Raw genomic sequence first — 15,007 nt, 5'->3', positions numbered from 1 at the left:
GAGCCCACTAGGCACTTGCGTGTCACAGGAAGGCCTAACAAAATCCAAGATGGAAAACTACACAAAAAATTAAGGCCTGGATCGTTCCTGCTATAGAGCCGCTGAACCTTTAGGGTAGTGGCATACGGGACGATTAGTCGCCCGTGAATTTTTAAAAGGGAGTTTTGGTGACAAATCGATCGTCTTTCTGCAAGGGGATTTCGGTTTCTGAGTGATTTACATCCCAGTTCCTTAAATAGAGTACCAAAGAAAGTGCTACTAAGTATCCACACACCCGCAAGTTAAATAACCATAATGTATCTATACTTGAAACGTTTGAGGAGTTGCCCAGTGGAAACACTTGTATCAACTGTCTCCACCCTGCAGTCCTCCAGTTAACTGGTTCAGGTGCTTACAAAATTTGCTCACTTTAAAATCCAACTTTTATTGCTCTCATTTAAAAAACAGACCACGCTGCCTGATACACACAACGCTGAAAATCCATTTCAGAGAAGCTGGACCATGTCCATAAAAAAACACACTTTAAAAACATAGGATGAACGAGTGGGGATATTACACAGTGGTAATTCACCAGCCACAAACCATAATGGTATTCCAAAATGAATTAAATTTACTACAAGCCCAATCGCTTCAATATTCAAATTAATCTGTTTTCAGCCATTCTTGTGGCAAAGTATCATACAGATTGCCCACACCTCCCTTCCGTGTTTTCCCCCAGAAATAGCTACCTGGCTATGTTGGGAGCGTGTAGGAGCTGGTCCCCTACCGTCCACCTATGCCTCCCGACGCGTTTCACCGGTTATCCGGCTTCTTCAGGGGCATAAGTGGCTTGCCCCTGAAGAAGCCGGATAACCGGTGAAACGCGTTTTCAGCGTTGTGTGTATCAGGCAGCGTGGTCTGTTTTTTAAATGAGAGCAATAAAAGTTGAATTTTAAAGTGAGCAAATTTTGTAAGCACCTGAACCAGTTAACTGGAGGACTGCAGGGTGGAGACAGTTGATACAAGTGTTTCCACTGGGCAACTCCTCAAACGCTTCAAGTATAGAAGATTTACATCCCAGTGCAACACACTAATTTCAACACCCACACAGGAAACGGAAAAGATCTACCTCCTTAACCTTTACATACCAGAAACGCACTTTCGCAGACATTGCGTGTTGTCTGGAAATGGCGTACACACGTTCTTATATGCTATCGACATGCCGTACTACCTCTTCCTAAAATGTACATGCTAGCGCAGCTACTAGTCTCCCTTTGTGTTTTGCTGTTGTAGATTTCAATACTTCTGAGTGGGCTTGCTATTTCTAATAAATCACTCAAAAAAAAAATGGTCTCTGTGTGTTTTGGGATGACAGGCGATTTCTAGTAGCTTTGTGTGTCAAATAGCTGCCAATTTAAATTGATCTCAGTGATAAGACCAAACACTCTCAAAATCGTGGGCCACTAACCTTAGGTTGGGTCAGTAAGATCCGTATATTATGACTTTTCTAGCCATTTTCATTGTTACTGCTTAGCTCCTTTACAAGAGAAATCAACCTGTTCTGAAAAAACCCGTACCCCCCCCCCCCGATACTCCATACTTACCCCTCGCCGCAGATTCTTCCAGCGAAGTTCCACGCATCCACCTTCCGGCTCCTCTGTAAGCGAGATCGGTATTTCAGCGCATGAGCAGTTTGTCGGTTTGCAGAACTGCGCATGCGCGGAATTACACGGAAATTGCAAATCTCGCAGTCAGCTTACCGAGTACGCAGAAGATGGACGCGTGGAACTTCGCTGGAAGAATCTGCGGCGAGGGGTAAGTACGGAGCATTTCCCCGGGGGTTTAATTAGCCAGGGGGAAGGAGGGAGGGGGGTCTACCTGTGATGGGCGGTACAGGTTTTTTTTTCGGAACAGGTTTATTTCTCCTTTAAAGGGTTTGTTCACCTTCCAAACACTTTTTTCAGTTGAGTTGTTTTCATATTGTTCTCCAGAAATAGATTTTTTTTTTCAATTGCTTTTTATTTTTTTACAGTTCTTCCAAAATCTTAATGTCCCTGTCTCTGGTGTTTAGAGTCTGCGCCTGAAATACTGAGCTGCCAGACTCAAACTGTTACCATTTTGCAACATTTAGTTGATCCATTTCTCAGCAGCATCTCTGGAGTATCAGTAACTATTGTATCAATTCTAACAGCTGCCTGTAATGAAACTCAGGGATTCTGCTCAGCAGGGACAAACATAAGAAATGTATCAATTTAGAACGGTTTACAGGGTCGTCGACCCCCTTTTCACAGAGCTGCTTTTTCACTTCAATATAAGGAAAACAGTCACACATAGAAAATAAAAAGTAATTGGAAAAAGTGTTTATTTCTGGAGAGCTGTGCGAAACCGACTGAACTGAAAAAAGTGTTGGAAGGTGAACAACCCAACCCCCTTTAAAGGAGAAGTAAACCCTAAAAATGAATGTGGCTAAAAAAATCATATTTTATATAGTGAACTTATTGCACGAGGCTAAAGTTTGAGCTTGTCAATAGCAGCAATGATCCAGGACTTCAAACTTGTCACAGGGGGTCACCATCTTGGAAAGTGTCTGTGACACTCACATGCTCAGTGGGCTCTGATTGGCTGTTGAGAAGCTAAGCTTAGGGCTCGTCACTAATTATCCAGCAGAAAATGAGCTTCCCTGGCTGTAATATAAGCTGATGCTACAGGTTTGCTGATTATTAACTTCTGATGCTAATTGCACTGGTTTCTGTGCTGCCATGTAGTAATTATGTGTATTAATTACTAATCGGCCTTATATTGTGACATTTCTATTCTATGTGTACTGTATATTGTGAGTGCCTCCCTAAGCTCAGTAAGTGACAGCAGCACAGAGCATGTGCAGTGAATCAGCAGAAAAGAAGATGGGGAGCTACTGGGGCATCTTTGGAGACACAGATCTTTACTGCTAAAGGGCTGTGGTTGCCTTGGGCTGGTACAGAAGCACAAAACATCATTTACAACCTTTCTAGCTACTTCTTTAGTTAGGCTTTAGTTCTCCTTTAAGGGGCATTATAGGGATCAATTATACATTTAGTCAGGCATACATATATTGCACGACTCTATGCTGAACTGAAGGCTAACCACTTTTGCTTTTCTCTGGAACATCAGGAGAAGATTTGACTTGCAGAATCCCTCCAGGATGGATCGCAACGTAGAAATGTTTATGACCATTGAAAAAACATTGATGCAGGTAATTATGGGTTTTGTGGCATACTAGGTCACTGCTTGCTTGTTATGACTGCAATATCCGTGGCTATGCCAGTCTTGTTACAGTGCTCTGACCAATAAGGGCAGGACTTGAGTTCATCTTGCTCTCGTCACATACACTGTTGAACTTGTGGGGAGTTCTGTGTGTTTCATTGCACAGCAAAATAAGTGTTTTTCAGTCTACCTTATTGGTCTGTACCCACTAACACTGAATGCAGCATGAATTATACCTTTATATAGTTTAATTGTGTAGCTATGGGTTTTGCATAATACGTAGTGAATATTTTACGTAGTAAAATATAAGGATATTATAAGTTACTGAGGATAAAACACAAGGCCGAATGCTAAGTGCTTTTATACGGGTCGTGGAACTCCGAGGTTACTTCTAATATCCTCATATTTTCTAACAAGGGGTACTTTATTTATTATAATACACAAGTTTTAGTGAGTCATGTGACAAATGTCATCACTACTCACCGTTTATAACTGATGACATCACTTGTCAGTGTTTATAAGGATATAATTTACAGGATATTCATGACTTTTGTGTATTATATAGTGAATAAAGTACCCCTCTTGTAAATTATAAGGATATTATAAGTTACCAAGGAGTTTCATGACCATATAAAAGTACGAGGCCGAAGGGAGTGTGTTTTTATACAGGTCATGGAACTCGGAGGTAACTTCTAATATCCTCATATTTTGCAACAGGGGGTCATTTATTTATTATAATACACAAATTTCAGTGAGTCATGTGTCGGAAATGACATCACTAAGCTCCGATTATAACCAATGACAGCACTAAACACCATTTCTAATGATATAATTTACATTTTATTCATGGCTCTTGTGTATTATAATGAAAATTGGAACAAAATGTTAACGTACATGTCGTGTTTCTTATTACTTTTGCCCAGAACAACTGCTTGAGCAGGCCAACAGTCTACCTCGTTCCAGATATTGAACTGAAGTTGGCGAACAAACTGAAAGATATAGTGAAACGTCATCAGGTATTTGACCCTTTCTGGGAAATACTCAAATATTTCCCTAATGTCTAAAAATGTTTAACTTTTCTAACCAAACGTAGCCTGTATTTTTTTTTTACTAGTGTAACTATTTCTCTATAGGGAGCAGTGACAGAAGAGAAGCTAAAGGCCTCCCATCATGTGTACCCTAATCCTACCTCACTGGATGATGGTAAGTGATTATAAATGGCATTGCAAATTGAACTTCTGGAAACAGAGCACTTAAGAATTTATTTTGAATTAGTTTTCTTCTTGTCTCTATTATTAATATCCTTAGCATCTTAGCAGTCATAGATTTTAATTTTGTCTGCTCGTTCAGTGGATGAAGCCTCAAAAATAAATATGTATTTGTTCTACTGCAGAGTAATAACCATATTGTTCTGTTGGAAATTATATAAGGAATTTGGTGTCTGTTTTAAAATATAAGAACATGTGATAAAGAGCGTGGTGCTCGAAACATGTTGATGCAATAAAACACATCTGCAGCTAGCTCTGCTTTGGTCTGGATCTTCCTTCCTTTTTATTTCCTGAAATTTAAGAATATTCAAAGTCAGGATTTGCGTGACCGTATAAATGGTCACAAATGTGTTATACAGGAACTAGCAGGTGATGCCCAATATTTTCATATTTTAGTCTACAAATGTAATTGAATAGCTAAACTTAAGTGACCTCAGCAGGTTGAGGGTTTTTGTTAAGGGCTGGAATATTGCGTTGAAGGGGTTGTTCATCTTGAAGTTAACTTTTAGTATGTTATAGAATGGCCAGTTCTGAGCAACTTTACAGTTGGTCTTCAGTATTTATTTTTTATCATTTTTTAAATTATTTTCCTTCTGATTCTTTCCAGCTTTTAAATGGGGTTCACTGACCCCATCTAAAAAACAAATGCTCTGTAAGTAAATGTATTGTTATTGCTACTTTTCTTTCAATTCAGGCCTCTCCAGTTCATATTCCATATTCAAATCAATGCATGGTTGCTGGGGGAATTGGGCTCTAGCAACAAGATTGCTGAAATTGCAAACTGGAGAGCTGCTGAATACAAAACAAAAACTCAAAAACCACACATAATAAAAAAAAAAGGCCAATTGCAAATTGTTCCAGGATATCACCCTCTACTTTATACTAAAAGTGAACTGAAAGGTGTCAACTATGGGAACATATAACATCCTACCACTCGGCAAACTGTCCAATCTACAGTTCTCCATTTAGTGCAACTACTGGCTGCCTGTGCTAGTTTAAGTCCAAGTTTGTGTGATTTGTAAGTGTAATTTGTGATGTACTTGTTCAGGATATACATTACCCCTTATAATGCACCGCATCAGTATATTTAAAGACCCTCGTGGACAGCTACTACTAATAGTTTAAATGTTCTGCATTTTGAATGAAAGGCAAGCTTGACATCTGACAGATTTGGCTCTGAGACGAATGTGTTTCTAATTTTCAGATGAGTGGTTAAGACCGGTTATGAAAAAGGATAAGCAAGTTCAAGTGCACTGGGGATACTATCCTGATAGGTAATTATCATTTGTATTATTGACGCTTTCCGTTAAACCTAAACACTGTTAAATTCTCCTGTTCTTTTCTCATATTTAGAAGAAAGATTCTGTAAAAAGTCCTATAGTAGTTACAATTGGAACATTATCACCATTTCACACCAAACTAAAACATCAGAGGAATCTTGGCTGCATCTTATAAAAATTTTAATTGTGAGCCCTGCATTGCTCTTTGCTTTTATTCATCCTGTCTGCACTGGCCCGAAAAACACCTCCATCACATTCAAACACACTTTCAAAACTAAGGCACAAAACTAAGGCTCAGCCCCTATTTGATTGGTGCTGCAGATTTCACTTTCAGTGGTACCCAAACTGAGGTGCTTCCCCCACCCAGGGACTTAGAGCAGTGGTCTGGGGGGCAGCTCCAAATGCTTATTTGTTCTTTCTTAGGGATGCACCAAAACAAAGATTCGGCCTTTTTCAGCAGGATTTGGATTTGGCCAAATCCAAGTACCTGGCCGAACCCAATGCACAAATTTCCCCCCAAACATGAAATTCAAAAATTTAACGGTGTGCCTGATTATCTTTCCCCTCCCCCTTAATTTACATATGCAAATTAGGGTTCAATATTCGGCCAAAGCTTTCACAAAGGATTTGGTATTTAGCCGAATCGTAAAAAAATGTATTTTGTGCATCCCTAGTTCTTCTATGTATGCTTGAATGCCAAGCTTTAGGACAGCACTTTGGGACAAATAATTATTTACTTGGAGCTGTGGCTGAATGTACATGAATATACCTGTAACCTTGTTTTGAGCTAAGGGGGGCCCAGAGCAAAGGTCGAATCTCTTAGGGAGGCCTAGAATAAAGACTGGTAAACTTATAATTACACTTGTCTGTAATTGACCCCCCATCCCAACAGCACTAGTCTATATCATTAACTGGAGGAAATTCTGACCTCTGTGCAAAACTAGCTGTTAATACACGTGCGTGCAATGATGAGAGCAGACTTAATGATTTGTGCTGCAGCAATGGAAAATATCCACACATAGGCTCATGTTTGGCTTCTCTTTCAGCTATGATACCTGGATTCCTGCCTCTGATTTAGAAGCAGAAGTGGAAGATGCTCCCATTCCAGAAAAACCATGGAAAGTAAGTAGTAGTTTGATTTTGAACACAAAAAAATGGATTTACTGTATTTCCTCAGTGTTGGGTCCATTTGCAATTTGTTACTAATGTAGTGGTATATTTTGAGTAGACCTTTCCCTACAACCACTATAACCATGTACGCTGTGACAACAACAACAAATTTCCTGTGCAGAAGCATGTATATAAATTTTACTTTATGATGGAAATAGCCGGTACACATAGTTTTTGTAGATGTATTGAAATAAAGGGCAGTTATTAGGCTTTTAACTTAAACCTTTGCTCCAAAATAGACAATAAGGCTGCACTTTCAGCTGTCGCAATAGCTCCATATACTGGAATTAATTTTTTCCTTTCAGGTTCATGCAAAGTGGATCATGGATATGGATGTATTTAATGAATGGATGAACGAGGAAGACTATGAGGTTGATGAAAATAAGAAGGGGGCTAATTTCCGCCAAAGAATTTCATTAAAGAATGAGGAGGTAACTTTCTCCCTTTTCTGTCTCTTTATTGTTCTTAACTGTGTTATGTTTAAAATTCTAAATAAAAAACTTTAAAAAAAAAAAAAGAATGAGGAGGTAATAGGGGGGAAGCGGTTTCTCTGATTTTAACAAACTGTTTTACTTTAAATCTGTACTTAAAGGAAAACTATACCCCCCCAAACAATGTAGGTCTCTATAAAAAGATATTGCATAAAGCAGCTTATATGTAAAACCCTGCTTCATGTAAACAAACCATTTTCATAATATATTTTTCTAGTAGTATGTGCCATTGGATTATCATAAATAGAAAATTGCCATTTTAAAAAATAAGGGCCGCCCCCTGGGATCATACGATTCACTGTACTCACAAACAGACCTAACAAACTATACTTCTTTGGTCACTTGAGCCAATTAACAGACGGAGTTCTGTCTTTTGCTTCAACACCTCTTCCTGTTACAGTTAGAATTGTAGTATTTCTGGTCAGGTGATCTGAGGCAGCACAGAGACCATCACGAAATGGGGGTTCAAGGCAAGAGATGTAAAAGGGCAAGATTTACTTAAATATATATTCCAGTTTGGTGATATTCTTTAATATGCCACTTAATATGATATAAACTATCAGTTGCTTAAGTGTTCATTTTGGGGGTATAGTTTTCCTTTAAGTTTGAGAGACCTTTCCAGGTACAAGCTAATCCCCCAACTTCATCTACTGCTTAAGACAAAGTTCGTTTACAATACTTCAAGATGTAGCTCTGAAACTATCACTAAACATGTTCTGTCCCAGTTGTATTGCATTGAGTTTGAGTTATGTCAAGTGGAACGCCTGACTTCAGTGCAATATACTGCCAGCACTGTTTTATAAGCCATCTCTACTGAGATTTTTATAAAACTTTTTTACTATTAATACTGGCATACTGCACTGAAACTAGGGTTGCCACCTGGCCGGTAAAAATGATGGTTGATCCCAATGTTATTAATATGGAAAAAAGATAAATATATATATATATATATATATAGGAAGGCCAGTATTTTTTCAAGAAAAGGTGATAACCTTAACTGAAACCCTTATTTGGGCTCTTTAAACCTGATTGTCGGGCTGATTTTGTGGCTGAAGGAAGTAGTCAAAACTAGGATGGTTAAGGGTTAAACTTAGTTTGACTTTAACTTTCATCTGTTTTAATCCAGCTTCCAGGCATGAATAATGCATAGTTGAATGGATATGTCCCTCAATGTTTGAAAAAGGGGATAACAGTTTATCTATTCTGGTGAAATTCTTGTGTATGTAAACAGTAATAATTGCAGCAGTGTTTATGCTGGTTGGATTGGGGTCAGTTTAAAGGAGAACTAAAGCCTAACTAAATAAGTAGCTAGAAATGTTGTACATGATGTTTTGTGCTTCTGTACCAGCCCAAGGCAACCACAGCCCTTTAGCAGTAAAGATCTGTGTCTCCAAAGATGCCCCAGTAGCTCCCCATCTTCTTTTCTGCTGATTCACTGCACATGCTCTGTGCTGCTGTCACTTACTGAGTTTAGGGAGCCACTCACAATATACAGTACACATAGAATAGAAATGTCACAATATAAGGCTGATTAGTAATTAATACACATAATTACTACATGGCAGCACAGAAACCAGTGCAATTAGCATCAGAATTTAATAATCAGCAAACCTGTAGCATCAGCTTATATTACAGCCAGGGAAGCTCATTTTCTGATGGATAATTAGTGACGAGCCCTAAGCTTAGCTTCTCAACAGCCAATCAGAGCCCACTGAGCATGTGAGTGTCACAGACACTTTCCAAGATGGTGACCCCCTGTGACAAGTTTGAAGTCCTGGATCATTGCTGCTATTGACAAGCTGAAACTTTAGCCTCGTGCAATAAGTTCACTATATAATATATGGCATTTTTACCCATATTAATTTTTAGGGTTTAGCTCTCCTTTAAATAAGAGTTGTCCATAGAGCAGTGTGTTGCAGTAGTCTGTATGTGATTTGTTCCTCTACTTTAAATTAGTTACACAGCAGCGCACTATGTTAACCCTCTTAATATATTTGCAGATTTTAAATATATTGATCCCTGTACTTTTTTTTATTATTATTATTATTATTATTGTACTGGTGGTATATAAATGACACCCTTAGGCTATGGTACCTTTAGGCAATGAGACAAAATGAGAGGGATTCTGTTACTTGGTACGATTTTTTTTCTTGTGCTGTGTAATTTTGGTACAAAAGATTTCACGGAAATATAAATCAGTAACTTTCTTCTTTGTTACTCTAGGCTGTGCGAAGTCCAGAGAGGAAAGAGCGAAAGGCTGTTGGAAGTGCTAAAAAGAGAAAACGCTCTCCTTCTCCTCCAGCATCTGAATCTAGAAAGAAATCAGGCAAGAAAGGGTATGTATACAAGTTTACTTGCAACTAAGCTTCAAATTGAAGTTCAGTGGCAAAAACTACATGGGATCTTCCTGGCTGCAAGGTGGGATAAAGTGACAGCTGGGGAGAGAAGCAGGTGCATAGTCTGTAATTGTTCTCTTTTTTTTATTATGCTTTGCGGTCTTCTAAACCTCTTGGATTTAGTGACTGTAACTCAATCCTCTGGAAGCATTGTGCCTAATTACAGAATTGATTGTTTTGCTTGCTCTAAAAGCCCTACAGGGACTAAATGCTATTGCTTGTTTTTCCATTATTCCGATTGGTTTGTTATAAATCCTTTACTCTTATTCCATCAGTCCAGGTGGTCTGTATGGTAAGCGGCGAGGACAGAAGGAAGATGATGAGCAGGAGGATCTTACAAAGGATATGGAGGATCCAACCCCAGTCCCAAACATGGAAGAAGTGTTGCTCCCAAAGAATGGTGAGTTGTTGGCACAAATGCTGTGATAGTGTGAGGCACACATACTTGCTCCGTTGAATCTACAGGAGATGGTTTGGCTTCCAATGATTGGTTGGACACAGTTCAACTCCATGCTAAATGCTTAAAACAGAGCACTGATTTGGATTTGTCATTTTGTGTATTTATGTTTAGCTGCTTTTAACTTGGACACCATATCTTCAGATTTGCTATATGTTCTCTAGAGTTTGGCTGGAATTTTGACTCTTCTTCTCCTTGCATCATCACTGCAAGCAAATGGTTCCTTTTATCTATACTGTATGTTGCTACTTGCTGCCTGTGCTGATTGGTTGGTTTTGGGGGGGGGGAGACAAGGTTTATTTACTTTTATGAATAACTCTGAAAGGTTTGAGCTTTATTTTGACCCTTACTTTATCTTTTTAGTAAACCCAAAGAAGGACAGTGAACACACACCTGTAAAGGGAGGAGTGGTTGCAGACCTTGGTTAGTATTTTCTTCATTCTTAAAGTAGTGCTAATTTTGGTCAAGTAAATGTGTGTAAAGCCCCCCCCCCCCTTTTTATTTTTTATTTTTTTTAAATTTGAGATCAAGTGGGCCCTTTGTGCCTCTAGCAAAATCAATTATACACCTAAGATGGCTGTAGAGGTACTTTGGGGTACTTGACAATATGAGATCCATTGCTAAGTCATACCCAGGGCTCCTGCCAGGCCCAGCTCTAGTTACCAGTGCAATACTATAATTCCAGCCACGGTAACTTTCGGAGGATTTCTTGTGTAAAATGAAATTTTTCCCCTTTACTGACATTAGGGGTCACTTGCACTAAGGTGTTTAAGTTAAGATGTAGAGTTGGCACCATTACTTTATCTTGCAGCAAAATGAAACCTTTTTTTCTAATTATAGATGAACAAGAGGAAGAGACGGTTGCTGCTAGTGGAAAGGTAATGTTTCATGTTTTAGATTTCCAAAATACATTAATGTAACATAACCTAAAGTCTTTATACTTTGAGATGGCAAGAAGCACTTTAACTGGATTTAAAGAGCAGGGAGCAGTTATTTAAATGCCTGTTAATGTGAGTTTGGGATGTTTGTTCATACACACAAACATTTGTAAAAATATACTTTGGTAGTTTATATAAAGCACATTTAATATAGGGGTGCAGTCTTTGATTGTCCATTAATCTTACATTTACAGGAAGATGAGGACCCCAGCAGGGGAGATCAGAGCAGAATAATGGACAACGGTGAAGATAATGTGACAGAGCAGACAAACCACATCATCATTCCAAGCTATGCAGCATGGTTCGACTATAACGGGTAAAGCCGTAGGCCTGCTTTTTTTTCCTTCTTTTGATTTAAAACAGGCACGTCAAAATGGTGTGTTTGGATGGCCCCCTTTTCTGCTTCTTTGGGCCCCACAGACTCTCCAATACATTTTCATGTTCTACTCTTACATTGTCCTGTTTTTTGGGTGGTTTTATGTAAATTTGGGTAAAGTAATGTCCAGTATATTAACTACATTTGTGTTTATAGTTCACTTGTAATGGACTAAAAACCAAAGTTTTCTTTTCCCTTTTATATATTACTGTATTTGGATAGCCGGGGACAGTACGTTTGAGCTGCTCGGTTCAGACCTCCATGTTTGAGTTGGACAGAAGTCCCTTTTTCTTGCTTTGTTTTCAGTACGCATAAAAATGACTCCATGTAAAAGTCCTTCTGCTGGCCAGTTCATCAAGGATTGTCTCTGTGCAACCCACCTTCCAGGAAGGCAACATAATTTTCTTTAAAACGGAGCGCAGATCAACGCAAAGTGTGACGTATTGTAGGTTGATGACTGTGGCCTCTAGAGGGAGCTCTTGCTCCAGTTTGATTTTATATACATTTTTCTGGCCAGTAGAGATCAGTGGTTGTCAGACCTTCTCAGTTTTATTATCATTTATTTATATATTGCCAGCAAGTTGCGCATCACTTTACATTATTTTATAGCGAACTGGGCTCTTCAACAAACAATGGTTACAAAGCTATAGTTTGAATGTAAATTGGGTTTATATGGGAATGGCACATAATGCATGGATAGGTAGTACACAGAATCACCTAAACACTGTAGAATGAAAGTATGGTGTGTTTGTTTTTCAGCATTCACGTGATTGAGCGTCGAGCCCTTCCAGAGTTCTTCAATGGAAAGAATAAATCAAAGACACCAGAGATGTGAGTACATTACATTTATTTCATTCATGAACCCCAGTAACGTTTCTGAATTGGAATGTTGTACCCTGCCGCTGCATTTGGCAGCTTATATGTAAATCGTATATGTTTTTCTTTTCCTATGAACACATACATGCCCTAAGGAGTATAACTTAGTATGCTGTATTTGTGTGATAGTCCCTGTCCTGTAAACTGTTGGTGTTAAGTGAGTTTTAGTTCCCATACAGATTGTAATATTACAGGAGTGCCTCTTGACTTCATAACCTGCCCATTTACTAGTTGTCCTGGTGCATCAGGAGATGCTGTTTTCAGAATACAACTGCTTATCTCCTGGAAGATAGAATTACAGGATGATTGTTTGAAACAATCCTGGTTTACATGTCTGGTCAGACAGTATGGTTGAAATTGCCCAAACTGCCCTGTAAAATATGGGCATATATGCCAGCTTTAACCTTGGGCTACCTAGTATGGGATAACTTCAGGGCACAAAAATATACACTCACCCCTAACCGACTTTCATGGTCGGACACCCAGCCATGACCTAGGGCCAGTGGGGGAACACATGCTGTATCGTAACATTTTTGTTTCTGTTGTGTCTGCATGTAACTTGATGTTCCAATTACTCTTCCAGATACCTGGCCTACCGCAACTTTATAATCGACACATACCGGCTGAACCCACAGGAATATCTGACGAGCACAGCTTGCCGGAGGAACCTCAGCGGAGATGTTTGTGCAGTAATGAGGTTAGTTGAAACATTCAGGGGTATTTTTCACAGTTGGCGAATCATGTGGCAGTGCTTGATATGATTTTTGCTCTGTTTTAGGGCGCATGCCTTTCTAGAGCAGTGGGGTCTTGTCAACTACCAGGTGGATGCAGATTCCCGGCCTATGGCTATGGGCCCACCCCCAACTCCTCACTTTAACGTGCTTGCTGATACCCCCTCTGGGCTGGTGCCTCTACATATGAGGACTCCACAGGTAGGAATTTTATTGTGACCGAACTAGCCTGCCTAGAGTGCTGCTACGTGGTAGTGAACTTTGTCGAACGCAGCTCACTTGTATTTATTTTGCCAACGCAGGTACCTCCTGCCCAGCAGATGCTAAATTTCCCTGAAAAAATGAAAGAGAAACCAACAGACCTCCAAAATTTTGGCTTACGAACAGAAATCTATTCAAAGAAGACTTTAGCAAAGGTAGGAAACTTCATTGGCATATTTCTTACTTTGAGACTGGCTCAATGGAAGTGTGTGAGATTGTCTGCTTTGCAAGTCTTGATTTTTGTATATATTTTTTGTTTTGCACCTAGAGTAAATCTGCCAGTGCTGGAAGGGAGTGGACAGAACAGGAAACCCTGCTGCTCCTAGAGGTGAGTTTGGATATTGCATTAACAGTAGACATCTGAAAAACCCTTGAAACATTGGCAAACTATCACTATCATGACAAATGAAACCACGTCAATAGGGTTCATGTAATCTGTATACTTGATGAGTGTACCCTTCTATCGTACAGTGCTAAGGAATGTGTTGCCACTTCAAAATTCTGTTGGTTTTCTTCTGCAGCAGACTTGGTTAACATGCTTTGTGCTTCCCATAGGATTACTTAAGCAGTATGTTTTGAATGTAATATGATCTAGTTCACCATTCTTTCTGTTATGCCTAATATTTGAGGGTATCTGAGGCTGAAAAAAAACTTTTGTGAAAATGAAAATTTATTATAAGATCCCCATAATCCAAGGACAAGCAGTTTGACAAGCTGCAGTTTTAATAAAACAAATTCCTCTCTACCAGGCATTGTTAGTCGCATACTGGATAATTCAGATGGAAGACCGCAGTAAAAGAATAGGAAAGGTTCTTAAAGGGGAACTAAAAAAATGAAAATGTAATCATACTGATGTAAGAAACTTTCTAAATACAATTAAAAATGCTGTACTGTTTCTGAAATAATCAGGGTTACCTTCACTATCCCTCTCTCAGCATCTGTTTTTTCTCAATCTGTCTTCATTCAGGAGTTGGGTGTCTGATGAATGATCCAGTATATCTTATAGGGGGCAATTTTTGCCTAGAAGATGTATTAGAGCTCACTCTATTAAAATCACAAGAAATTCTGTCTCTCTACATGCAGGATTTGTGCAAAAAGAAATTATTTTGTTAGATTTTGTTTGTACTGGAATCAGTTGAGTGAGTTCTAATACATCTGCTAGGAAAGGGAACCCCCCTATAAGATATATTGGTTCATTCTACTGACACCCAACTGCTAAATGAAGAGAGAATGAAGAGAAACAGATGCTGAGAGAGGAATAGTGAATATAAACTTGATTATTTCAGAAATGATGTAGAATTTTTAATTGATTGTATTTAGAAACTTTCTTACTTCAGTATGATGAAGCTCTTTAAATTTTCATTTCCATGATAGTTCCCCTTTAAGAACCTTTCATGTTCTTTTACTGCTGTCTTCCATCTGACTTATCCAGTATGCTACTAACAATACTTGGTAGAGCGGAATTTGTTTTATTAAAACTGCAGGTTGTCCAACTGCTTGTCCTTGGTTTATGGGGAGCTGCTGCATTCTGCCTGATTCCC

The 15,007-nt window shown here is 38.9% G+C and overlaps 1 protein-coding gene across 1 annotated transcript in view; it reads left to right on the top strand.

Moving 5' to 3' along the window:
* Positions 1–15,007, top strand: part of smarcc1.L (SWI/SNF related, matrix associated, actin dependent regulator of chromatin, subfamily c, member 1 L homeolog) — a 50,292-nt gene that overhangs the window by 14,909 nt on the left and 20,376 nt on the right. Inside the window, 16 exon segments of the mRNA NM_001086863.1 lie at positions 3,130–3,211; positions 4,146–4,238; positions 4,356–4,425; positions 5,695–5,764; positions 6,817–6,892; positions 7,246–7,371; positions 9,655–9,767; positions 10,103–10,227; positions 10,648–10,707; positions 11,125–11,162; positions 11,417–11,538; positions 12,358–12,429; positions 13,058–13,171; positions 13,253–13,406; positions 13,508–13,621; positions 13,735–13,794. Of these exon segments, the coding sequence (NP_001080332.1) occupies positions 3,130–3,211; positions 4,146–4,238; positions 4,356–4,425; positions 5,695–5,764; positions 6,817–6,892; positions 7,246–7,371; positions 9,655–9,767; positions 10,103–10,227; positions 10,648–10,707; positions 11,125–11,162; positions 11,417–11,538; positions 12,358–12,429; positions 13,058–13,171; positions 13,253–13,406; positions 13,508–13,621; positions 13,735–13,794 (1,489 nt within the window).

This window comes from Xenopus laevis, chromosome 6L (genome assembly GCF_017654675.1).
Source record: "Xenopus laevis strain J_2021 chromosome 6L, Xenopus_laevis_v10.1, whole genome shotgun sequence".
NCBI classification, from domain to species: domain Eukaryota; kingdom Metazoa; phylum Chordata; class Amphibia; order Anura; family Pipidae; genus Xenopus; species Xenopus laevis.
The sequence above is the reverse complement of the archived record's forward strand: the minus strand, read 5'-3'. Positions and strand labels throughout refer to the sequence as shown.